General features: G+C 40.7%; 1 protein-coding gene across 4 annotated transcripts in view; it reads left to right on the top strand.

Annotated features, from left to right (window-relative positions):
• Nucleotides 1-26,309, top strand: part of il1rapl1b (interleukin 1 receptor accessory protein-like 1b) — a 432,112-nt gene that overhangs the window by 350,246 nt on the left and 55,557 nt on the right. For all 4 annotated transcript variants that reach the window (XM_017722075.2, XM_017722074.2, XM_017722078.2 and 1 more), the window contains exon 7: nucleotides 25,293-25,425. In XM_017722075.2, coding sequence (XP_017577564.1) covers nucleotides 25,293-25,425 — 133 coding nt within the window. The remainder of the gene's footprint in view (nucleotides 1-25,292; nucleotides 25,426-26,309) is intronic.

Raw genomic sequence — 26,309 nt, 5'->3', positions numbered from 1 at the left:
CAACAACTCTCATGAGTCCTCATGCTCTCAAACAGACCATGGACAAGAGCCAGAAACACAGACATTGGAAAAGATTTTAGAGAACGGCAGTAAATAAGCTGGTATCAGCATTGTGTTTATAATTCTGCTTGTTTCCTGAGATCTAGGATAGTAGATCACAGTGGTCTAGTCAAACTGAGCCCAATTAAGTAAAAATAACTTCATCTGCATAATGAAGCTACATGCACACTGCACAATAGAAGAGATTTAGTGACATTGACATCTACAGCATGGCTAAATGGATAGTAGGATCAGATGCACGAGCATACATACATACATATGCACATGTGTACTATGGCTCCACAAAATATGTTTTTTAATGCACAACAGCATAAAAATGTGATATTTTCTGTCATTTAATGTGCTTTTCAACATTAATCATGTGATTTCTCAGTGCTGTTCTCAGTGCTGCTCCTCATTTATTTAATATGTAAATAGCAGTACAAAGCAACGTGTTACAGGAATTTGTTCCTGTAATAATAAAGTCTCATAATGGATTATAATGGAGTTATAAAGTCTCATAATGGAGTTGTCTCTTTTGAGAACAAAATGCATAACGTGATGCATTTAAATGATGAATTTCCCCCCTATATATGATCCATGAGTGTCGTAATACATAGTTTGAGTATGTGGGTACCTGTGACAGCTGACTGTTACTCTGATTGTGAATTTGACCAGCACAGCATGAGCAGAGGGCACTCTGTAAACTCGCTGAGCAATCTATCAAAGCATCTATTCACACTAATATGTGTAGGCCAATGGCTGGCATTAATGTATCTACAGGGAGTGTACAAAATTACATAAACACCCATGAGATGCTCAAACTCACTGGACACTTCATCTGGTTCACCTACCATATATGTGCACTTTATTGCTGCACAATTTGTCCGGTCCCTCAGTGGAGAGGGACTGTCGCTCGCCCACCATTGACCAAATATTAATATGCGCTTAAGTGATGCTGACATGGTGGTCATGGTGGCATGTTAATATGTGTTGTGCTGCTGCAAGTGTATTAGATCCAGCAGTGTTGATGGGTTGGTAACACAGTCAGTAAGTCAGTTTTCACGTGGTTACACGACACCTACATAAGCTTGTTGTGACGTCTAACAAACTTACACGAACGATTGTGAAGGCTTCTGTCATAAATTCTGCTTTTATCAACTTTGATGTCAGGTTAACATATCTGTGTCAAGTGGCATTGATTTTTTTGACACTGGGTTGTGTGATGACACCTTTTGGATTAAATGTCAGCATGTTAGAATGACTGCCTTTGTAGCTTAATAAATACCACAGTGACATAATGCTGATGGTCTGATGGCTTAAATCAGCTTAAATCTCATAACTCCACAAGGCCAAATAAGTTGAATGTATATGTAGGTCTATGTCAGTTGTCACAAAGTAAATAAAGTGTTAATATTGGGGCTTTCACTCCTGGGTCAGAAGTTTACCTCCGATGGGCTGGAGAAAGACTAACACAAATTATGACAGTCTCTACCTCTACCTGTACATGTGTGTTTAATAAAATGGCCTGTGTATACAATGTTTAAAAAACCCAGTAATGCTGCTACACCTAATACATAACACTTGCACTTTAGTATTACTGCTGTGCTTAGAATGGCCCAGCTCCCATATATTATCCAGTCTGCAGTGGTTTCATAGTGGTGCCTTTCTATTGATGGACATGGCAAAAAGGCCAAACTGTGCATCAGCTGATGGACTGCAGCCACAAACTGTAAACCTAAAAACTGTAAACCTACCTGATATTACCAGTGGTTACGGGTATTTCATGTGGTGCTTTCATTTATTTTGTACCCTCCCCCGTAGCACAAGCAAAGACATAAATGTATGTCTCTCTAACGCTGAGGTTTATGTATTGTTCCATGCAGAGGGGTTGAGCCCTTTGAGATGAAGAATGCAGAGCTCAGCTAGAGAGCTATTAAGCATGAAGAGACTCTCACCTGCCTTTTCCATTAAATATACCCTAGAGATATACTCACAAACACAGCTAACACATACAGCACATACGCACAGACATGTACACTAATAAAAGTAATTGATATCTGTACGTTTAGGTGGGTAACACCTGTGCACTAAATGAATGCACATAATCTACTATATATGCACATTGTTTATTCTGCTGTATATGGAAGCCTGCAGGCAGTCCTTAGAGTCTTTTTCCAGGCAACTTCGCCCCAGGCAACACTCTCTGGAAACAAAGAAATGTAGGCTTAGCATGTCATCCCTTTAGTTTAGTCTTCCAGTGCATAAGCTTTAAGCTGGTCAGTGATTCAACTCCAGCTGCCTTCATACGCTGGTATAAACAGGCCCTTAGCGTGGCCTACTGACCATTTGCTGAAACAAGATTTACTGAAGGACATCCAAAGAACAAAGAAAGACAAGAAAGAAGGTTGAGGTTCCTTACCTTAATCCCCTAATCAGGCGGGGACGCCTGCACTTTAAATCCATGAGGCTTGTACAGGAGAAAGCGAGACGTCAGCCTGTCACGGTAAGGGCGCCCACGTCATGGCTAATAACGCAACAGGGAAATTGCTGTGAGCAACTCTTCAAAAAAGCCATGGTAATTCCTCACAAGGCGTAGCCCGCCACAGAGACCACCATAAGATTAACTGGAAAACGATGACTCAGACCCCCTCCAACCTCTTCTAGTCTCTGACAACACCATTGTTGTAAGGTTTTTGTTTATCTGCGTTATTGCTCCTTTTAGTATTTCTTCTAAAGGAAGAACTGTCTGTACTAAGGCTAGAATGTTTTGTGTGTTTTTAGATAGCAAGTATGCAGGTGCATGTAAAAAGGCTGTAATTTCACTTATTCGTTATTGGCCATTCTGTAAATTAGGTAATGACAGATAACCGCAACTTAAAGTAAAGCTAAGTTGTTGCTACAGTAGTCCTTAATGAGGTGCTTAACTCTAATCAGTACCAGAGAGAAGGAATTATATTATTATAATAAAAAATTGAGCTCTACTGTATTATTCTGCAGTGCAGTGTGTATGAATAAAAAAGAGCCTCAATCCTTGTACTTGGAGTTGCTTGCTTGCAGTTGTTCCAAACCCAGTGTAGTGTTGCAGATGAGGCAGAAAGCTCAGGGAGCAGTGAGGAAATTAGGGATACAGAATGGTGATTCATGCACCAGCTAGGCTGTACATTGCAATGCATGAATAGGATCCAAACAGTTAGACTGTGGAATAGTTGTAGACCAGAATCGATTTCAGTGTGCTGCAGTAGTGTAATACTGACTGACTTCTGTGTGTGTGTTTTATATACATGTGTATGAGACAGAGATGCAGCAGTTCAGCATGTGTGTCAGCAATTGTGAAAGCCAGAGTGTACATACAGTGTAAGATCACCACTACCAGCTTTTGTACGTCAGTATTAATAACCATTAATAACCAAATTGACACCTTAACCTTGAAAGACAGGCAAAATGAAACAGTGTGTCATATTTCAAGAACATATTCATGAAGACGCATCATGAGACGTTGTTCTTCTGGTGCACCTTTGAAAGTTCTAACTTCTATTGCGCACAACTTTAAGGGGTAGCATTAGTGTATCTGAGGTTAAGCTGTCTTACCTCGTCTGGAGGACTTGGTTAAAACTTGCAGTTGAAGGTAAAGTTATTCAGAAACCTCACATTTATGGAAACACAGTTTAGCTAATTCTTTACTGTTCCAAGTCAAGAGCACTGCATGTCCATTAAGTGCACAAGAATGTAAACTCAGTAGAGGATCCTGGAAGCAACTTGCCAGGGCGCATGCAAAATCATACAGTTTCTGAGCGCCTGCTGCTTATTGGTTATCTGCCTCCTGTGTTGAGGAGGAATAGTGGATATAATGGTCAAAGAATGTTGGAGATGGAGCTGCCGGGTAGAAGGAGAAGAGGTAGACCTCAGAGAAGGTTTATGGATGTAGTGAAGGTGGACATGGAGATGGTTGGTGTAAAAGTAGAGGAGGCAGTGGATAGGGCAAGATGGAGGCAGATGATCTGCTGTGGCGACCCCTAAAGGGAGCAGCTGAAAGAAGAAGACCTGTCGACAGCTAACTTGATATAGTAGTCAGATTAACCAGACTGAGCATCTCACGGGTAATCTATTTTGAGAATTTGGCAATGGCCCTGTAAACTTGTTGAAGATACAGCGCAAGATTGTAGGCGTCAGATAGGCCACAGCTGTGTAAAGTAGAATGCTATGATGAAATGCTGGGTTATTATGTTCACAGTTGTCACTTTGTAATAATGTGTCAAACTGAGGTTATAAACTAAGGCAATGTTTCCTAATCCTGGTCCTGTTGGCTCACAGCCCTGCGCCATTTCAACTATTCCCTGGCCCAGCACACCTGATCCAGCTTGTGACCAGCTCCATAATCAGTTGATAAGCTAGATAGCATGTATCGTGCAGTACTTTCGGTTGCCAGAGGCAAGATTAAGAAACACTGAGCTAAAGTAATGATAGCCAGCTAGATAGAGAACACTAATATAATTAGCTTGTATGCTATCACCATCTTGGGAAGCTGTGTCCCTCTTTGCTGTAGTATAGCCTCTACTCTTCTGGGAAAGCTTTACACTTGATGTTTGAACATTTGCTGTTTGCATTCAGTGAGAAGAGCATTAGTGAGGTCAAGTACTGATGTTGGATAATTAGCTCTGGATTACAAACTCCTCTTTAGTCGTCTCAGAGGTGTCTGGTGGGGATCCATCACTCCAGAGAATGTAGTTCCTCTGCTCTACAGGCTAATGCTAGGGTACTTTACACTCCTTTAGGCACCACCTGGCATTGGGTATGGTGGCATTAGGTTCATGCTTGGCTGCTCCAGAGTGTCCTATTTTATTGGCAGTGCATTTTTATGGAGATTACAGAATCTGTTTACACAGTTGTATCTGTTTGCATAGCATCTATCAGCATAAGAAAAGCAGCAGTAATGGGACTTTTTTGAACTGTCCTTTCACAACTAGGCATGTGAGTGCCAGTGCAAGGCTTGTTGTTATTGGGCCTAAAATAGGCCAGCTGCCTGCAGAGAGGGTGACAGAAAAAAAAGAAAACAAAACAAAAAAAAATAAAGTAAAGGAAAGGATGAAGTAAATGAAGGAAAAAAGCAAATAAAGAATGAATTTGAGAGATTTTTTCTCATATGTTGCAGAGAGCACGTATGGTTATAGGGACTGCATCAGTATGCTTCACGTACAGTACCATATCAGTATGTTCTCTGTGTGGTTGCATGTTTTATTCTGTGAAGCAAACACACAGCCTAAGAATATCCACATTTTCAGACTGAAGCACATGCACACCCACTCACTCAAGAGGTTGCACACTCACAAATTGTACTCCACAACAAGCAGAAACAACAGCTTGGAAAGGTCACAAACATGTACACTAGGCATACTTAACCTTGCCCTAGCCCCCTCTTACCAACAAACAGACACACACAGATACACACACTTACACACTAATACACACAGGGATGCGTAGACGCTGACTTTGTCTCCTCCTCTTCTCCTTTTCTGTCAAGTGCTCATCAGAAGCGATTAGCCAGGCCTGGGGAGGGAAGCCGCTGCACCAATCACGTAGAAATCTGCCATGCTCTGGGGATTTGGGGCAAGAAGAAAAGAAATGATGGATTTGAGATCTTTTGAAGCTCACTGGGAATGAGACAGAGAGAGAGAGAGAGAGAGAGAGAGAGGTGTGTAAGGAGACAAGACAGAATGTGTATGTGTGTAAGAGAGAGAAAGGGAAAGGGAGGGAGAGAGAACGGTGTCAGTCAGTCGAGTAGATTAAAGGGTTTTAGTGCTCCTCTGCAGTGTTCTCATTCACACAGCTGAAAGGACAGGCTTAGCTTCTCTCTCTCCCTCTCTCTCTCAATACTCCGCCAGTTTCAGAGGACATCACTGCCTGTTTTGGTGCTGTGAAAGGGACTGCACTCCTCTCTCCCATGAAGCACACACTTGTTCTTCACATGCACCGGTGACGCAGTGCATTCTGTAAAAAAGAAGAAAAAAAAAGAAACACGGCCAGTGATTGACATGTCAGCACTTCCTGGCTGGCAATTTATGCAAGCGCCACGTTCCCACCCCTACCCTCATTCACCTCCCGCCCCAAAAACATTCTCTCCCGCACAAGGTCATAATTTAACTTCCTTGTTGTTTACTTTGCCCTGATAGCATTGCTTGTAATTTATTGTATAGTTTTAATTAAATGGATTGAGAGGAGCCTAAGTGCCCATGGTTTTAAGACAAGCTATTTTTTAGGAAGCACAAGGTTATCTGAATTCTCAAGCTTGGGCACAGCATGGCCCAGGCATAAAGCACTACCCATAAAGTTGAATAGGCTCTAAACTCGATATGTGTTAGTGGAATGAAATTGTTATACAAATGTCAGACGCTAAGGGGCATACATACACAATATGTCCAGATGCATCCAGACAGCTATTCTAATTAGTGTATTCAGCGGATACAATTGTGGACCCCTTCCTGACAAAAGACAATGACAGCATTTATCGTTATTGTGATAAATTAAATCAATCTGTTTTTCTGAACATGTTGTAGATATTGCCAGCACTTGAAACACACATTTTCAAATGCTTATTTCAATTAAAAAGAGCACATAATTAGTCCTTTTTAATTTTATTTCATCCAGAGCAATAAGTAAAATTTTGAATACAAATGATTGGATTTAAAGTCCTTGTTAGTATTTCTTAAGCTTGCCATTAATTTGTTGTTCTAAATATCGTGGCACATCAAGTATCATAAAACTTTTTAAAGTATTGTGAAATTACATTTTTTGCCATTTTGCCCACTTCTGTTGTTGACCCAGGCATTCAACTGTGTGCACACAGCTCATATATCAAAAAGAATACTGCAAGTAGAATGGGGTGCTCCGGAGCAGATGCACATGCACCTAAGGTCATCATGCCCAATGTCAGGGGTCAGCTAGAGCGGTATAAAGCTGTCCAGCAATGGGTTGTGTAGTAGTGTAACTACAGTCTCTGGAGTGATTGAACACCCAGTTCCTTTGGGAACTGGGAGTGACATGTATGACTCACAACTAGTCATTCAATATTAGTACCTAATATTACTAATGCTCTCAGTGCAATCAAATCCTCACATCAATGTTCCAAAGTCTAGTCTAAACCTTTCCCAAAAGCCCAGTGGCTGGTACTGCAGCATAGTGGGGCAAACTCCCATCTATACCCTTGATTTCAGAAAAAAATGTTGAATGGGCAAGTGTCTATACTAGGACTGAACTCATAGTTTGTAGGTGGTAGAGTTTCCCACTTCTTAGCAGTTTTACTAGTTTCTGTTTGTTAGAGTTTATTTTTTCTTGTCTTCAGGTCTCTTCACAGAACTTTTTTGACTGTTATAGCAGTGAGCAGGTGGTGACTGTCAAAGTAGCAGTCTATAAAAAATAGCATGCCAGCATGAACACATCAATTCCTCAGAAGTGAACAGTTTTCTGCATATAATTGGTGCCTGTTGGTTACAATATAGGAAAAGTCACTAAATATTGATATTTTATCAGTGGGCACCAATAAATCAGCTGGGCCTTACATAAGTATTATGAGAAGGGGGTGTACAGTGCAGTGCTAACCTTTCTCTCTATGTGCTCATACTAGTTATTTTGTATGTTTGGTATAATAAATGAAGGGACTGAAAAGCATCAACATGTACGGTTACGTCAGTTACAATGTGCTGTAGCCTGCTGTGTTAATTGGTAATGCTGCAAAGTTGAAGTCTGATTCTAATCTAACACACCTGTCGCAATATTCAGATACTCTGGAGGACCACAATTAACTAGAGATGGGGTACTAGATTGAAGCTGAGAATAAACTCTACAGGCTGATAGATATCCAGTAGCAGCATTGGGCATCCCTGATTTGTGCAATGCAGGGAATGATTTATTACTATATTTGTAGCATGCCCCATATAGCAGTTAACCCACACTGTTCAGCATAGCTTTGCGGTTTTCATAGCTATGTCTTATAAATAAATCATACATTTTTGTTACTCTGTACAAACCACATGGGTGGAGTGACCGAGTTAATTGTTATCTATGCTTTTTCCTTGCAGCTGGTGTTTATTTGAGCGTATTGGCAGGGGTGTCCTTATCAAGGGTTGTTTACAATGTGCAGTTCTTGCTTGTGTGATTCTTTAAAGTTGTCAGTGGTCTGGAAAGGTGTGCAGCGGTGGTTAGTAACTAATTTCATTTACGTAATTGCAGCTACTAAGAACAGTTTTGAGTATTTTTAATGGATAATGTTTTTACTTAGTCAAATATATTTGCGAGGAAAATTATTTACTTTTTACTGAGTTCCATACTCACACAGTTCCTAATTGCTAAATTTGGGGTTTCATTTCATTCTGTTCTGTCAGCACCTGGAGTGCTTCACCATATCCTTTAAAGCTTTCACATTTAAATCTTTACGGTTTTATATTCAGACCCAGAGAGCACCAAAAAGAGAAGAATAGTGCTTAAGAATCTTCAGTTCCTAAGCTGATAGATGCTGGATGTACTAGCATGTTCTGCTTCCTGAATAGATACTTGTTTAGTTGTACTCAAGTTGTTTTTTGCTAGGCTACATTTACTTCATTATAGTGCGCAATATATCAAGCCCTGGTATACTACGTGTTTGTTAGTGAGAAATGACATTGTTATTGAAATTACTACGGATAATTTAGCATCCTATTTTTGAGCTTGTGTTTTTACTACTCACTCAAATGTATAGCACAGTGGACAACACCACAGATCCACAGATAAACACAACACTGAAGGTTTGATTTCCTGTCCAGGCAGACATGCCATTGACTTCTTAATGTTGTGTTAATGGTAATGTTAATGATCATTATCAGCCCAGCAATGGTACATCCATTCCTATGTGTTCAGACCCCTCTATCCAACTCTTGGATTATCTCCAGGAAAAAAAAGCAAAAAAAAAACTGAGGGCTGATACTGTGGCACCTACCTGGACCGTTCAACACATGCTCAGTGCACCCACAATGCAGCATCACATGTTTATACACAGAGGCCTCTTGGGATACCTGATGAGACTCAAGGATGAGAAATTATGAAAAAGAGAATAAGTCCGAAATAAAAGGTAGTGGAAGGAGAGGGGAGTGATAAGACCAGAATGAGGCAATGAAATGACAGAGCAACAGAGAAAGACACAAGATGTGAAAGACATTTGCATGTAAGCATGGGGAGCAGGGAGAAAGAGAGAGGGGGTAGTTGGAGACACACCAGACAGTCCGTCTGGCTCCGTTGGCCCACTTTTCTCTGCCGAGTCTGGAGAGAGGAGATGTGTCTCCTTTTTTCTGCTTCTGCAAGTGTTTTCAGGCGTGAAGAAGTGCCCTTTCTCTGCGTGTTTACTCTGCTCTGGCTTTTGGACGTTCTGGTCTGTCCTAGGTGCCGTGTCCCGAATGTGTGCTGCTCTGATCTCTAGCACAATAGCTGAAAGTGTCAGAGGAGACAGGAAACAAGAGTGAAAAAGAGAGAAATTGGAGAGAGTAAAAGAGGGATTTGAGATTTTCTTTATTGTTGATTCCCATGGACTAGCAATGTCTGGCAGTGAGACCCCTACAAGACCTGTCGAGCCTGAATTTGTAGTTTGAACCTGAATATAGTTTGAGATTCTGCTACCTGAATCTGATCCAACAGGACAAAGTTTCAAATTTGAGCTAACTCGAGCATGGCGGAATTCTGTCTGAACCGGACTAGTCTGTCAGAAAAAAGTTCTGTCTAAACCTGACTTTAGTCTGGCAAAATTCTGTCCAAACCCAACCATAATCTGGCAAATTCTTTCCATACCCAATTATACCCTAGGAAAAATAGCTGGTCAAAATTTTGTCCCAAATTGATGGTAGTCTGACAAAATTCTGTCCAAAAATGACCTGACACCTGCCACAACCATCTGGGGTCTGAATAAATCTCCTTCTAAGTATGAGCTACCCAAAAGTAACCTTGTGAATCGGTTAATTCCAATGACATCCCATTCATGCTGACCTTTTGAAGTGCCACATGTGCCAAATTTAAAACTGTTTAAGGTAATAAAAGTACGAAGCCATTTCAGTGTTATATGCACTAGAGCTTGAGATATTTCTGATTGAATCTGACCGAGCCTGAAGAGTATAATCAGGATCGAATATCTCATGATCTAGTCTTTGAAACACTGGTCAGAAATGGACTTCCAGAGAAGTGTGTTGTTGGGTCTAAATATTAAATATTTGAGAAATTATATAAAAACATATGCAAATGTTCTAAGGTTTGTACAAAATATTTCATGCTCTATTGACAGTCAATAGTCAGTGGAGGGATTTGAGATTCTGGATCCACAGGACCTTGTACTGACAATCACATATAAGTAAACTTGAGCAAGCAATGTCCAGTTATCCAAAGGTAATGTAGTGCTAACATTATCAGAGCACGAAATGGAGAGTATCGTTTCAATTCTCTGACAGCTAAGATGATTTTGAGGTTACATTTGTGTTGCCTTTGGGAACATTCAGCGTGAGTGCTGCCTTTCGTGTGCTCTTTCTCTCTCTCTCTCTCCCTCTCTCTCTCTCTCTCTCTCTCTCTCTCTCTCTCTCTCTCTCTCTCTCTCTCTCTCTCTCTCTCTCTGTCTGCCCCTCCTGCTCTCCAGTAAGCTTCTCTAACAGCTCTCTCAGCAGGAACGGCTGCCGGAGTGGCCAGCACTCGCTCTCCCCTCTGCTGGTTGCTATGACTTCCCAGCATCCAGAGCAGCAGTCCCTATTAACCTGGGAGAGAGAAAGAGAGCAAGAGAGAGAGAGAGAAATGGGGGGATTATAGAAACCCCATTATTTTAGTTCATTTCCTTCGCTGATCATCTGCAGTGTCAGGACGGGGGTAGGAGAGCAGCACTATTCTCTGCAGTGTTCAGAGAGGCGGAGAGATGGAAGATGGCTTTGTGCACAAGAGATTACAGAAAATAATGTTACAGCGTCTGTTTATAAGCAGAACTCCCAGGATGCAATACTACTTATTGCTCTACCCCTATGTGACACCTAAATATACCCAGTGGCTATCGTTAAGTACTTTGTGATCCTAGAAGAGCTCCCTACAGAGTGACCAGGTTCTTCCATGTGAATTTTAATCATTCTGGCCTACGGTTTTGAATTACGAACATTATTCTACATGTTCTGATTTTAATTTCTCAGCCCATTTATGCAAGGTCACTCCAGTGAGGTAATGCCAGCGAGCCTCGAGTCTGTGTAATTTCTGTGCGTTAGGTACATGGCCGGTGAAACTGCACTAGTGAATGTGCTCCATGGGGCGGGCTTGAGTACCTTTCTTTGTTGAAACAGGAGCGAAGGACAGGAGCCTGTTGATCTTTTAAAATGTCAACCTGGCACTGGCAGAGGAATTTTATTTCAGCAGCAGACCCATTCTCCTGCATTTCTACCTGACTTTCCTTTCCTGTGGCTCTGTACATGGAGTGGCATTGATCTTGAGTGTACACACACACCGGTCCATTCATGGAGTTTGTTAGATTGCTGTGCTTTTGACCTCCTACAAAAAATGCTGGACACTGTTGGATGATCCTCTTCCTTACCCCATCACTCACCAAGATACTAGCATATGCAGGCATCTGTTAGCTGATGTAACAGAATTCGCAAGTGTGTTAGCAGCAGTTTGAAAAGATAGGGAGTGTGTGTTGGACAAGGTAAAAATATGAAGGAGAATCATTAAATTCACATGCCCTGACAGCTAAATCAGACATAACAGCTGCATATTTGGTAGCAAGTGCATGTGTTTGCGGTTACAACTTTCAAAGTTTATTACTTAAAGATCTTGAGTTACTCAGTGTTATGTACAGGATTTCTATTAAAGAAAAATAGCTTTTTAAAATTAAGCATACAAGCTAAAGACCATACAGAACGCAAGTCCAAGCTGTAGTGTAATGGGCTTGTGTGTTTCCCTGTTGATCTGCTGCTGCTCAAACTGTTTGAACGCAACTGTGCAACCAGTGCAAGAGAGCAATGGATGCAAACAGCCAATCCAATTAAGTGTTAGACTTCTGTTTGGCCTATTTAATGCTGTTTGGCTAGTTTTCTCTTTCAGCCTAAACCTGAAAGTGACACTTTTTTGACCATTTTTAGTTTTCAGTGGCTGAAAAACCAGGGCAACATTACATTCTTGTCAAAACTTTGTCTTTTCTGGAATTCTGTGAAGCTGCTTTGTGACATCCGTCATAAAAAATGCTATACAAATAAATTTGATTTGATTTTGATTTGATATACTTTTTTTAAGGAGACATTTTAGAAGTATTACATTTTTGTGTCATTCCTGCCTAAGGTGGCCATTAAACCTCAAATCTTCTGGTTTTGGTGTGGTGATGTTTTCCACTATGCAAGTGAATGGTGCTGGATATTTGAATGTTTTCTCTGCTTCTAACACAACCAATCGGCTAATTAACAAGCTCTACTCACTACACTATTTGAAAAAAACAAAAATGTACAGAATAATGGGGTACTCCAGGACGAGGGTTGGGAACCTTTGTGCTATGCTCTCCTTTTTAATGAGTTATTAATTTGCAAACAAATGATCTATGAAAAGAACTGAACTGTACTGAAACTACTGCTGAATACATATGCAGCAATTCATACGTGAGCAAAAATGGACGACCAGGTTATGAGTTATTTGCTAGTTATTAGTGGCTGTAATTTGAGTATCAGACTGATAATTAAAGTTTCCTTTTATCAGTGATTGAGAGCAATTATCAATATATTGTGTATCCCTACTCTCAGCAAAAGGTATCCTAAGTGCAGGGGAGCAGTAAAATGATATGTCTTGAAGAGGAATTTAAACGCACGCACACACACACACACAAACACACACACACACACACACACACACACACACACACACACACACACACACACACACACACACACATATACACACAACATGAACAGACAATAGCAAGGTCATAGCATTGTGAGAGCACCAACACTCTACAGTATAGCAACAAGCAGAAAGGCAGCAAAGCCTGTCGCCTGGCCGCACGTGAATAGCAGCAAAAGTGGCATCCTGAATGGGCCTTGTTAATTGAGAACTCCATGTATGGCTGTGGCTGAGAGGGCGCTGAGAAATTAGAAGACAAAAACACAATTAATATGCCATGGAGACCCAATTAACGAAAAAACAGCAAGATCCAACTTTGTGGAAAACCAAACAACCACACATACAGACGTACCCACCTGCATTTGCAGACATCTGAACTAAAACTGAATTCTAGAATTAACACAAAATGACAGCTTTTGTTTTGGTCATTGTCAGTGTCATTACTATGTAATTGGAGCTAGCTCTCATCAGTGTAGGAAAAGTGGGGTGATGTGTTTTATTTAACTAAATTTCAGGTGTCCATGCAGTGCTGCTCTAAATTTGTGGTTTCCTGGGTGTGGAACTGATGCACCGTTCAGACCATTGCTACAGAACAAACAACAAACAATAGACGCTGATTTTCTCCTGTTGACTGTGTTTAAAGGAAACACAATGTTATTAACTCTTTAAAGTGGACACAAAAAAGTGTGCTTTTACTATTTAATCTACTTTTCTGCTTTAGTAATGAGATTCCTGAGAAATAGATCTGAAAAATGTGATCTAACAATGGACCCTAACAAATGGATCTAACAAAAGGAGAACCTCTGTTTTGTGACTGTTTAGTACGAGGAAGTTCCGTAACATCCAGCATTTCGCATCTTTTACACAGTCCTTCATTTTATTTAATCTGTATTTGTCATCAGGCTTGGCTGATATGTACAGATGCGTATCGTCAGCGTAACAATGTAAGTTAATACCATGGTTACTTATAACTGTGCCTAATGGTAACGTGTATAGAGTAAATAATAATGGTCCTAAAATATAGCCCTGCGGGATTCCAAGATGAATTGTTTACACTGACGAACTGATAACATTCTGTTATGTAAGATTTGAACCATGATAGGGCTGACCCTGTGATTCCAACCATGTTTTCTAACCTTTCTAGGAGAATATTGTTGTCTATTGTGTCGAAAGCTGCGCTGAGGTCAAGTAGCACTAACAAGGATACATAGCCTTGATCAGAGGCAAGAAGATCATTAGTTATCTTAACTAGAGCTGTCTCAGTGCTGTGATGTGGACTGAATCCAGATTGGAATTTTTCATATATATATTTCATATATATATATATATAGTATTGCAATCTGGTATGCAGAAATCAACTCAGCCTCACGCTAGGACAGCATGAGGATGCTTACAGACACACCCTCAGAATAGCAGTGTTAAACAGTGAAATATGGCAGTTTTTCGTAACAGCAATGGTTCTGAAAATGGTTACTCATACAAAATGAGTGCTTGTGAGGACCTTTTTTTTTGTTTTTTGTGATGCCACACTGAACTGATGCAGACATAGGTCTCCTCCTTCCTCTTTTTCTGTCTGAGAAATAAAAGCCACTAGGATTTGAATTGATCCTCTCTCTCACACACACACACACGCGTGTCTTTTCTTGATTTTCTCGGCAGTAATTGAGCGTCTTCACGTATGTTCATTAAGTCGGGCTGTGAAAGGAGACTGCTCATTTGAGTGTAATCCCTGTCTTTGTAATGCTCCTGGTGGCTTTCATATCTGGCCGTGTGTGTCTTCTTGGCTGTCCAATACCACATCGACTACGAGCTGTTTCCAAGAGGGTATGTGTTGCCAGCACTGCAGCTTCTCTTTCTCTCGCTCTCTCTCCCTTTCTCTCTCTCTCTCTCTCTCTCTCTCTTTCTCTCTCTCAGTCTCTCTCTTTTCCTCACTGTGGAGGAAAAGCTCAAGGAAGGCAAGAGAGATAAGAGGATGCAGAGAGAGAGAGCAGACAATCGCGTTAGGCCATGGTCGCCCGGGCCAGGGGTGTGGATTTAAATGAATCGCGGGCGTCCGGTTGTTAATGTCCCTCGTTTCGCCCGTAGAGGCATCAGGGATGGTATTGAGAGTCACTCAAACTCCTTGACTCACTGAGGTCAGCACAGATTCTGCAAGAACAGTGGCTCAGTTCAGGCCTGTGAACTCCCTCTTGCCTACACTGCAGAATTCTGTTTTTTCTCTGCTCAAATACAGCTGACTTCAACTGATGGTTCAGTCAGATATCAAATTTACACAAGTGACTCTTTATCCCATAAGTTTTCCCTTTATCCCAGTTGAGAAATATTTGGTGTCTGAAGATTGTTTCTTCAGTTTTGCACTGCATTTTTAAAGATGGTTCTTCAAGGGTTCTTTAGTAAAAGGAATGGTTCTGTATAGAGCTGAGAGTTCTATATAGAACCATTTCATGCTTACATGTTTCTTTGTATGGTGAAATGGTTCTATTTAGTTCTACATAGATTTTTTTTTGAAAATCATTCCTTATAGTGCCCAGAAGAGTTTGTAGCAACATAAGAACCCTTTTTGGTGCAATATAGAAGCCTTTTCAAGAAGATTCTATGTAGAGCCATATACAACACATTCTCTATCAATCTGAATTATAATTTTACCATATAAAGCACTATTTATGCATGAAAAGTTTTAAATAGAAACATTCCTTGTACTAAAGATCCCTTGAAGAACCATCTTTCAGTAAGTTTGTGGAGGGTTGTGATTGTGGTTAACATACACTGCTCAAAAAAATAAAGGGAACACTCAAATAACACATCCTAGATCTGAATGAATGAAATATTCTCATTGAATACTTTGTTCTGTACAAAGTTGAATGTGCTGACAACAAAATGACACAAAAATCATCAATGGAAATCAAGTTTATTAACGAATGGAGGCCTGGATTTGGAGTCACACACAAAATTAAAGTGGAAAAACACACTACAGGCTGATCCAAATTTGATGTAGTGTCCTTAAAACAAGAAAATGAGGCTCAGTATTGTGTGTGGCCTCCACGTGCCTGTATGACCTCCCTACAACGCCTGGGCATGCTCCTGATGAAGTGGCAGATGGTCTCCTGAGGGGTCTCCTCCCAGACCTGGACTAAAGCATCCACCAACTCCTGGGCAGTCTGTGGTGCAACGTGGCGTTGGTGGATGGAGCGAGACATGATGTCCCAGATGTGCTCAATCGGATTCAGGTCTGGGGAACGGGCGGCCAGTCCATAGCTTCAATGCCTTCATCTTGCTGGAACTGCTGACACACTCCAGCCACATGAGGTCTAGCATTGTCCTGCATTAGGAGGAACCCAGGGCCAACGGCACCAGCATATGGTCTCACAAGGGGTTTGAGGATCTCATCTCGGTACCTAATGGCAGTCAGGCTACCTCTGGCGAGCACATGGAGGGCTGTGTGGCCCTCCAAAGAAATGCCACCCCACACCATTACTGACCCACTGCCAAACCGGTCATGCTGAAGGATGTTGCAGGCAGCAGGTCGCTCTCCATGGCGTCTCCAGACTCTGTCATGTCTGTCACATGTGCGTCACATGTGCTCAGTATGCTCTGGCAGTGCTCCTCCTGTTCCTACTGCACAAAGGTGGAGGTAGCGGTACTGCTGCTGGGTTGTTGCCCTCCTACGGCCTCTTCCACGTCTCCTGGTGTACTGTCCTGTCTCCTGGTAGCGCCTCCAGCCTCTGGACACTACGCTGACAGACACAACAAACCTTCTTGCCACAGCTCGCATTGATGTGCCATCCTGGATGAGCTGCACTACCTGAGCCACTTGTGTGGGTTGTAGAGTCCGTCTCATGCTACCACGAGTATGAAAGCACCACCAACATTCAAAAGTGACCAAAACATCAGCCAGAAAGCAGAAAGGTACTGAGAAGTGGTCTGTGGTTTCCACCTGCAGAACCACTCCTTTATTGAGTATGTCTTGCTAATTGCCAATGATTTCCACCTGGTGTCTATTCCATTTCCACTACAGCATGTGAAATTGATTGTCAATCAGTGTTGCTTCTTATGCGGACAGTTTGATTTCACAGGAGTTTGATTTACTTGGAGTTATATTGTGTTGTTTAAGTGTTCCCTTTATTTTTTTGAGCAGTGTATAATAAAAGCTTATAGCTTGGTGTAGTTTACTATAAAGCATGCCCTTGCCTCAAATAACATAACTTATGTGTAATATCTGAAAATAGTATTTACTAGCAACAACTTGAATTGAATCTTAATTTTAGCTGTACCTTTGACCTTTATTACAGCATGGGTCCTCATTTCCGGTTCTGAAGGGCTGATTTCCAGCATTTTTATGTAATCTTCAGGAATCTGAGGACTTGCAGAATTCTCTGGTGAAAATGTGTAATTGCATGCAATATGCAAAATGTTGTAACATGAGTTGTGCTTTGCACTCCTTCCGCAAAATTATCTTAATGATTCTGATGGTTGCGAGTGAATTCAAAGTGAACAACACTTGGTAAATGACGTGTCTTCTGAGAAAGTGATTGTGACTTTTCATATGTGAAAACCTAAGACATAGTCTGAAAACCTCCTGAGAATCATGACTCAATGCCTCTAATTTTTAAAGTATTAATTCAGGTTTTACAGGGTCAATTGCAACCAAATCTTACATAGTGCAGAAACAACTCAAAATAGTTTGAGGCACATTCCATTAGCTGTTAGATGTTACATTAGCCCTATACATCAAAGAGTATTAATAGGGAGTTGCGACCCAAACCCCCCCAAAACCTCCCCCTCTTTTTGCTGCTGTAACAACCTTGCTCTTCTGGGAAGGCTGTACCGTAGATGCTGGAACATTGCCGTGAGGATTCAGCCACAAGAGCATTAGTGACGTCAGGTACTGGTGTTGAATGATTAGTTTTGCATCACAGATTGCACTCAAACTTACTCCACAGAACACAGTTCCACTGCTTCACAGCACAGTGTTGGAGGGCTTTATACCTATCTAGCTGATGCTTGGCATTGGGTGTGGTGATGACACAGTGCTCCAGATCATCCCATTCTTCCGGCAGTGCTTTTGATCCATGAATCATGTGGCTCAGCAGAAAACACAAAACTATGCAGCACAGAAGGCTTTTGAGGACCGTGGAGAGGGAAAGGAAACAAGGCTTTGGTTAACAATTAAGGAGGGTACCTAGAAGCAGCATGAGCCCTGTTGTTCTTTTTTTGCTGACTAATTTTTCATTAGGGCTAATCTTTGAACAGTCTTCAGCTTCTGTGTGTGGGTGTGAATAAACCAGAAGCTACATTTCCGAGGTGAGACACAGCAATTAGAGCTGTTGATGATTCACTGTGTAACTCAATAATGGCTTAGTGGTTGAGAAAAAAAAGGAGGTCCGCCCTTTTGGATATGTCTGCGTTTTTCTCATTCTCTCTTTCCCTCTCTCTCATCAGTGTGCAAGTCTGCCTTTATTCCTTCATGAGACTGCAGTGACCTCCGGTGGCCTGGAGAAGAGCTACGCTTGTATGAAGGAGGTTCTTTGAATATGAGGCTTTTCAAGAGACACCTATGGTCACGCTTGTTTTTGGGGTCATTTAACACAAAGTGCTCCCTGTTGAGTGAGGCACAAAGGTTAACCATGAGCATTTATTACTTTGATAGCTCAGGTGGAATTATGTGGCAGGGGTTCAGTCGAAGAGAATTGTCCTCATATTGTCTCAGAAGACAGAATACAGAGGTTGAAGAAAACAAGGCTTGTTTCAAGAAATGAGGGAGTTCACAGCTGAATGGTTATGATCAGTTGCGTTGAGTGTGATAGTCATGATAGGCCTGCGCATGCGTCATATGTGTCCTTGGAGGCATCTGCCTGTATGTGAACATGAAAGCTGTTTGAAAGTATTGGAATGGAATTTTGCCTGCGTTCCAGGAGATATGCTGTGGTCATAGTGGTTCATAGGTAGGCAGTCTGACAATAATTTACACCACAAAATGCTTTGTTCTGATTGTTCTAAAGCACTGAGCAAGTGCTTGCATTGTAAAAAGACAGATTTGTACAAATTGTAGTGAGCCTGTAAACAGTAGCATGTATAAAGAAATAGTAGTGCATATATATTATATATATTATATATATATAATTGACATTAGGTTGTGTTTTGACCTTTTTTGGGTGAACTGACATGGTTTGTTAGAGTGATATAATACTGATGATGTGATATAGCTTAAATCTTAAATATGGTATAATGAGACTCATTTTATCAGTAGGGCATTAAAAAAGCTGACTTTTATTCAAACAGTCTGACTTAGCAAGCTATGTCGTTCCATCATCATTTGTGTCAATGTGACATGCATTGAGCAGGAAAGTGTATGCTTTTCCCCAGTAAAGGTTATAAGTCAACCTAAAGTCAGAAAAAAGTTACCTGACAAAGAGTGGAAAATGCTGCCTTCATGACGAATTGAAATTATTGTTTATAAATGTGATGTAGGTCAATGTCGGTTGTAATGCTGAGTTGTGATAGTGTAGTGGTTAACACCTCTGCCTTCTACACTGTAGACTGGGGTTCAATCCCCACCTGGGCAAACACTACTACACTACACCAATAGACTCCTAACACCACACCTTGGCCTACCTATGTAAAAATGATCAAATCATAAGGCGCTCTGGATAAGAGCGTCAGCCAAAATGCTATAAATGTAAGTTTATGTAGGTGTCTTGTAGCCATATGAACTCTTTCCAAATAACTATCTTTTTATTACTTTTCACCAGTTGTTGGATTTTTCATCATACTGTCTTTTGTATATTTTATGTTGAACAAAAAACAAAAAAACATTATTAAACATATTAAACATATTAAACATTATGCTCATTGTTTTTCAGAGCCTTTTTTGAAACTGTTGGCACTGTTGTTAGTGCTAGTACGTTTTACTTGGAAGTAAACAGGGCTGTTACAGGGCTGTTGCCATATTCCCTTTTGTAATAGTACATACTCGTGCATTGAGTGTCTGTGTGTTTATTATTGCATTCAAATGTGCAGCTCACCAGTTAAATACCAACTGCATGGCTTAACTGCCACACGTTATAACATGCATCCGCTGTCAGAAAGCCATCTCCAGAGAGAGTGTGAGTGAAGGAGAGAGGAAGGGAGTGAATGAGAGATACATGCTTGATCCTAATACCCACTAGAGATATGTAAAAAAGCGAGTGATGAAGAGCCGTGCGGAGGGAAGCGGGTGTTCCCCCGGGCGTGTCAGATTACAGCTCTGCCGCTCAATTCACAATCATTCTTATCCTCTCCTTTTCAGTCTATCTCTACATCTCTCTCTCTCTCTTTCTCTCTCTCTGTGCATTGAGTGTGTTTTCATTAGGCATATTCCTTTAGAATCTCCCTACGGCTTTGGTCAGTGTACTGACAAAAGACCTATTATACCTGCACCTCCTCCTCTATGTGAAAGCATTATAATAACTGATCCCAGTGCAGAGGCCCAGTGGCTGCGACACTGCTCCTACAATGAGACAAATATTATACCACAGTTAGCGTTGACTTTGCAATATGATGGGCTAAGAGACACTGTATGAGTACCAATATTTTCCTGATACTCATTACCATATTTTTAAATCTCTTAAATTATGGCTCCACTTTACTCACCTGTATCCTAGCAACAACATTCTTTTCATGGAACTTTTTTAAACATAGTGTAAATAAACTTCTTCCTTTTTAATTAATTTTGGTGTAGTTTCTCAAAAGCTAATTACAACGGTCAATAATGAAACTGTGTACAATTGCAATAATACACTTGAGGTGATGCTATGCCATCAAATCCTGGCACATCTAGTCAACTGCGTCAATAGAGGAGTGATCCCAGTGCAGTAGGTCTTTCTGCCTAGCTCTGCTCCTACAGCAAAACAGAATAATAGAAAACTGAGCCCAGTACAGTAACCCTTTCTGCCAAGCTCTGCTCCCACAGCAAAACAGAATAATAGAAAACTGAGCCCAGTGCAGGAGCCTATTCTGCCTAGCTCTACTTATGCTGTACAACAGAACAGAAATCTGATCTCAGTACAGCAGGCCTATATACAGTGCCCTCCACAAATATTGGCAACCCTGGTAAACATGAGTAATGTGGCTGGTAAAAACATTCTCCTTTGCTTATCCTTCATTTAATACTTTGTGCAGTTGCCCTTTGTGAAGATGCAGCTTGAATCTTCTCCTATAAAGCTTGCAGAAACTGGAGAACTCATGTCAAGGAAGCTAAGATTATTCCTTCATACAGTTTCTCCAGATTCTGAGGTGTGTGCTTGTAGACTCTCTTCTTCAGCTTATCCCACAGGTTTTCTATGGGTTTTAAGTCAGGAGGAGAGGAAGGCTGTGGTGGTACTTTGATTCTGTGCTCAGTGAACCACATTGTGTTGATTTTGAGCTGTACTTTGGATCATTGTCCTGCTGGAAGATCCAGCCATGGCCCAGTTTACATTTCCTGCCTGAGGCAATCAGGTTTTGACTTAATAGCTGCAGGCACTCAATGGAGTCCATGATACGACCATGTATCTCGACAAATTTTCCAGGGCCTTTGGAAGAACAACAGCTACACTTCATCACATATCCACTAAAGTGGATCTTCACAGTGGGGATTTGATACTTTTTCTGCATGGCTGTCTTTGTGTCTGTCTGTTTGTTGCCAAAAGCTTTCTTTGGTCTCATCTACCCATAGAACATAGTCCCACTGGTAGTTTTGGTAACATCTTGTGAACTGTAGGCATTTTGTTGATCCTTGACAGCAGAAGCTTCCAGCAATGCTCCCAAACAACTTGTTGTTATGTAAGTGGTGTCTGGCTGTAGTTTGATAGATATTCTGACGCCAAGACCTAAATAATGTCAATGGCAATTGAATATAGACATGCCCTCTTCTCAGCAGATTCCTAACATCTCAAATTGCTTTAAACTAGGTAGATATTGCTCTGATAGTGGAAATGGGCATTTCAACAGTTTAGTTCTTTTCTTTTAGCCATTTCCTGTTTTGTGCAAGTAAACTTCATATTTACACCCCAGTGAAACAGGAAGTCATGGCTGATCATTAAGTGTTCTTAAGAGGTCTTTAAAGCACAAAATGTGAATGTGAATATGCTTTAGCTGTGCACTTATTGTGATTTCACTCATACAGTTCCTAGGGCTGCCAACAAATGTGGCACAGATAGGTTTTAGAAAAAAAAAAATGTCATGATAATATTTAGGTTTTTCTCTAAATTATTATATTTGGAATAAAGGCTAGATTTTGTTAATATGTGGAATAACTGATCAAAAGGTTACACATCAAGGAGTGCTTTTAACTGCCTGTTTAGCTCATGTTTACCAGGGGGGTCAATATTTGTTGAGGGCACTGTACCCTCTGTGTGTGTGTGTGTGTGTGTGTGTGTGTGTGTGTGTGTGTGTGTGTGTGTGTGTGTGTGTGTGTGTGTGTGTAAAAAAAAAAAAAACATAACAGTGATAGGTGGTAAACAGACATAAGGTGCCTGCCTCTGAAATTGCTGCCAGTGCATTTTGTCTCTGCACTCTAATGATGGAAAAACAGAGCCATAAAATTAAACAGAACAGCAACAAGAAGCTGTTCAGCGTTAAATATTATTCTGTAAACTTGCTCTGAAGTGTTTTTATGACTGTGACATTGTCTTGTTATTGTCTTGTTCAGAGCTAATGGAAACTCAGACTAATATGCATAATTATCTTTCAACATTTCAATTATTTGCTTGAATTTAATTCGACAGCTGGGTGGAGACCTGGAAAAAAAACATCTGCAGATATGTAGCTAAATCCAATCCAACAGTAAGAAAAGAAATAGATCCCAGTCCTGAGCTCCACATCGGCGGTGAAATAATGCGTAACTGATCTGAAATCAGCACATGTGTGAAAGGTTTGAGAGAGCTTGTAATACTGAGAAATTTCAAGCTGTGCTGCATTTAACGCTTGGAATGGAGTGAGAGAGTCTATTGTTTTGTGTGTAACAACTTGAATAGCATGTGCCTGCATCTGGGCGTATGTATGTCTTTCAGTGTAGCTTCCATCTGTGCCAAGTCCTGCAGTGCTACTGCAGTATTGCTTTATTTAAATCACATATGCACCACGAGTAGCGCATACTTGAGACAGATGCACATACACACACAACAGGCTGTCTGAGGCATGTGAGCCTCTCATGTGGTACGTTGGGTCAAAGGGGACCCACAGTGCTGTTCTCCATGGTGAGCATCAGTGCATTAACCTTAACATAAGCAGACATGATTCAGCTTTAGAGAGCACACTCTACTGTCTTTTGCCCCGGAAACTAAAGATTTCATATGAATCACTGTCAGCTGTATCTTGAAGGCTTCTCTATGATGGAACAGCCAGCAGCAGCCTAGATGTACTTAAAGATCCTCTGAAGTTCTCTTTTCTTTCTGAATGTTTTGCTATTGTGTGACTGGATGACTTTACATATTAAATATTAAGCACAGAAACAGCCTTGCAAAATGATTTTGAAAAGGATACGTGCCTGACGATGTTGATAAGTAGCCTGCAAAAATGTTTACATGTCAGTTCAAGTCAATACTTGAGAGCAGCTTAAGTAGATGTGATGTCTCCAAGCAAAATATTGAGTAATTGAGGAAGGTATTGCAAAGAATGATTTGGGAGGAAATTGGCCCAGTCACAATCAGCAGCTTTGCAGCATTATTCGCCTGAATGTGGTGTTATTACCCATCGAATGGTTCTGTCAGTTGTTTGGAAGTGGACACTACATAAACACACCGTTTACTCTTTTTCAGATTTTCTCTTTTGTCATTATGTGTTCCCCTTGCAAGGATGTGCTTGCTAAATGTGGATGTGCTGGTCAAGATTTTTTTTAATCATTGAAGCTCACACTATGTGGCTTAATTGAGAACATAAAGGCACACTAGAACATTTTCAGGGCATTAGCTAGTATAAAGTATTTGCTGTTCAGTGGGTCCAATGGTCCCCAGCTGGGACTCAAACTCACAATCCCTGGCTTAGGAGGCCAGTGCCTTATCCGTTAGGCCACTGTCACTCTAATTTCTTCATACTTCGTTGGAAGTTGAACAGCTAAACGCGATTGTTAACTACGCATACAAGACTCAGAGTGTAGTTTTTATCTTTACATTTTATTCCTATTATGTTTTCAAAACCCGCAGTAGCTGTGTTTAAGTTAATACTTAATTTTCATTGCAGTGAGCCAAATCGCTTCCCTCGCCATTTGCTGGCCTCTTCAGAGATATCCCGTTAAAACTCACACAGGTTGAGGTGTAGAGGGAAAGTATATGCAAAGTTATAGAATAGTTCCCAAAGTGGCCTAACATTGTTTTTAAACTTTAAAAAGGTCATTGTTCACATAGTAAACATTGCTTAAAATGTCAGTACCCCTATGCAATCTAAGACTAAAAAATAGAGCAGAGTCAGGTTGTGGCCTACAATGAGCTTACAAGGACAAGGACATTCTGACTGAGATTGTGGAGCAAATACAGTACATCTTTGCTATTGCATTTTTGTGCCTTAAGTATTGGGCACATGTTTGAGTGAGTTACACTCCAGACACTTAAATATTTTCTTTTTTTATTGTTTTGCCTTTATTTTTTTCTTTCGTTTTCTACAAGGAACTAAACTCTAATCCCTCAAACGCTGATCTGATTATAACAGCATAACGCCTTTTTAATGTCTGGCAAGGTTTTTCGTGTGGGGTGGTATCTGTTTTGTTCTTGTACAAAATGTGACATAAATCAGTATGTCTACACTACCACCCACCACCCACAGTCTGAGCACATGACTTTTTAGTCAAGTATGCCTTAGACAGAAAGTGAAAAATCAGAGCATGCCAGGAATATTGATGTTAATTGTCCTGAATTAGAGTAGATTTCCCATGTCTCAGGTTTACGTGCCTATATACATCCAGAATTTCAAAAGAAACAATTTATCCACAATAAAAAAATTGTATAGGTTTATATCTGTGCATTATAAAATGACTGCATCAAAAGTAAGAGGCATCTTGTTATTTAAAACAATGACTCATGCATCATCATGCTATGTCATTTTGATACAGGCATGGCTGTGTCTTTCAAGTGCAAATACACTTACCTAGCTTTAATTGCTTACCTCATAAAATTGCAACATAGATAAGCCCATTCCAGTCACGCATCTATAGTGCAAAGCAAATTTGTTCATATATCAAAATATAGTAATTAAAGTAATTTAAAAAACCTCACTAGCCTCCTCATTGAAACCACAGCACCTGAACACTGTAGTGTATTTTCACTGTATTTGATTTTTTTTAAATGGCTAAAAATGAAGACACTTCGTCTTAGCCTTTATTATTGATGGCGTTCTCTAGCTGATAAAGAGGGTGACACTCTGTTGTTTTGCATCTGCAGGCAGTCCAGTGAACCTGACGTGCCGAGCGTTCTTCGGCTACAGTGGCGACGTGAGTCCGCTCATCTACTGGATGAAGGGTGAGAAGTTCATCGAGGATCTGGATGAGAGTCGGTTCCGAGAGAGCGAAATCAAGTGAGGCAACTTTTCTGTTCAATGGGTTCTTTTGCTTTGTTATTGTATAATGTGCTTGAATACTTAGAATATATAATATAGTGGGGCAAACCTCCTCAAATGTAGTTGGCATTTCATAATCTATCTCCATGTAGGCGGCTTGAAGTTGTTTACCAGTGGTCAAGTGGTTGCTACAGAGGGTATGAGTGGCCTAGTGGTTTCTATTTGGTGGACGAGCCACATTGTGGACATTACTGAAAGTATGAGACCCACTGGGTGTTTGTTAACAATTTGCTTTAGACCTATAAAAATAGCTGTGTATATGTGTGTGTGTGTGTGTGTGTGTGTGTGTGTGTGTGTGTGTATATATATTTGTAATTCTGAATTAATGAATGCTTGTTCAGTCTGTGCATGTTTGCATAGGCATAGACTTCATGATCTTATGTTAATTCTTTTTGTAGCGTGGCCTCAGCCCAGTCTTGTGGCCACAGTCTCAACTATGTAGCTTAATGTGGCAAGTACAGAATGAGCTAAGACAAACGTTTTGTTGCAGTCAGTGCAAATATCTCCTTTAGTGCCTTGAGCTGAGGACAGGGTTACAATGAGATGCTCCAACTGAGAGCGAGGTTAGCCAGAGATGGCTGCTCCTTTTCTGATCGTTATCAATGTTTTATTCTGGCTATTAATAATTTAAGGCAGGCATGCAATCTTTATCATAGCATGATAAGACTGAAGACACACAGAGCTGACAGGCTCAAACACGAGATCTACCCACTGGAGACCCTCAAGACTGAGCAAATGTAGAAGAACGCACATCCTGGAATACTCTGGTCTAGAACAGATTTGTACAGTATGCAATATTTTGGTACTTTAAAGTGTTTTATTTTTTAGTTTGTTTGTTTTTG

This window comes from Pygocentrus nattereri, chromosome 25 (genome assembly GCF_015220715.1).
Source record: "Pygocentrus nattereri isolate fPygNat1 chromosome 25, fPygNat1.pri, whole genome shotgun sequence".
NCBI lineage: Eukaryota > Metazoa > Chordata > Actinopteri > Characiformes > Serrasalmidae > Pygocentrus > Pygocentrus nattereri.
Note: the sequence above shows the minus strand (reverse complement) of the source record. Positions and strands in the feature narration are given on the sequence as shown.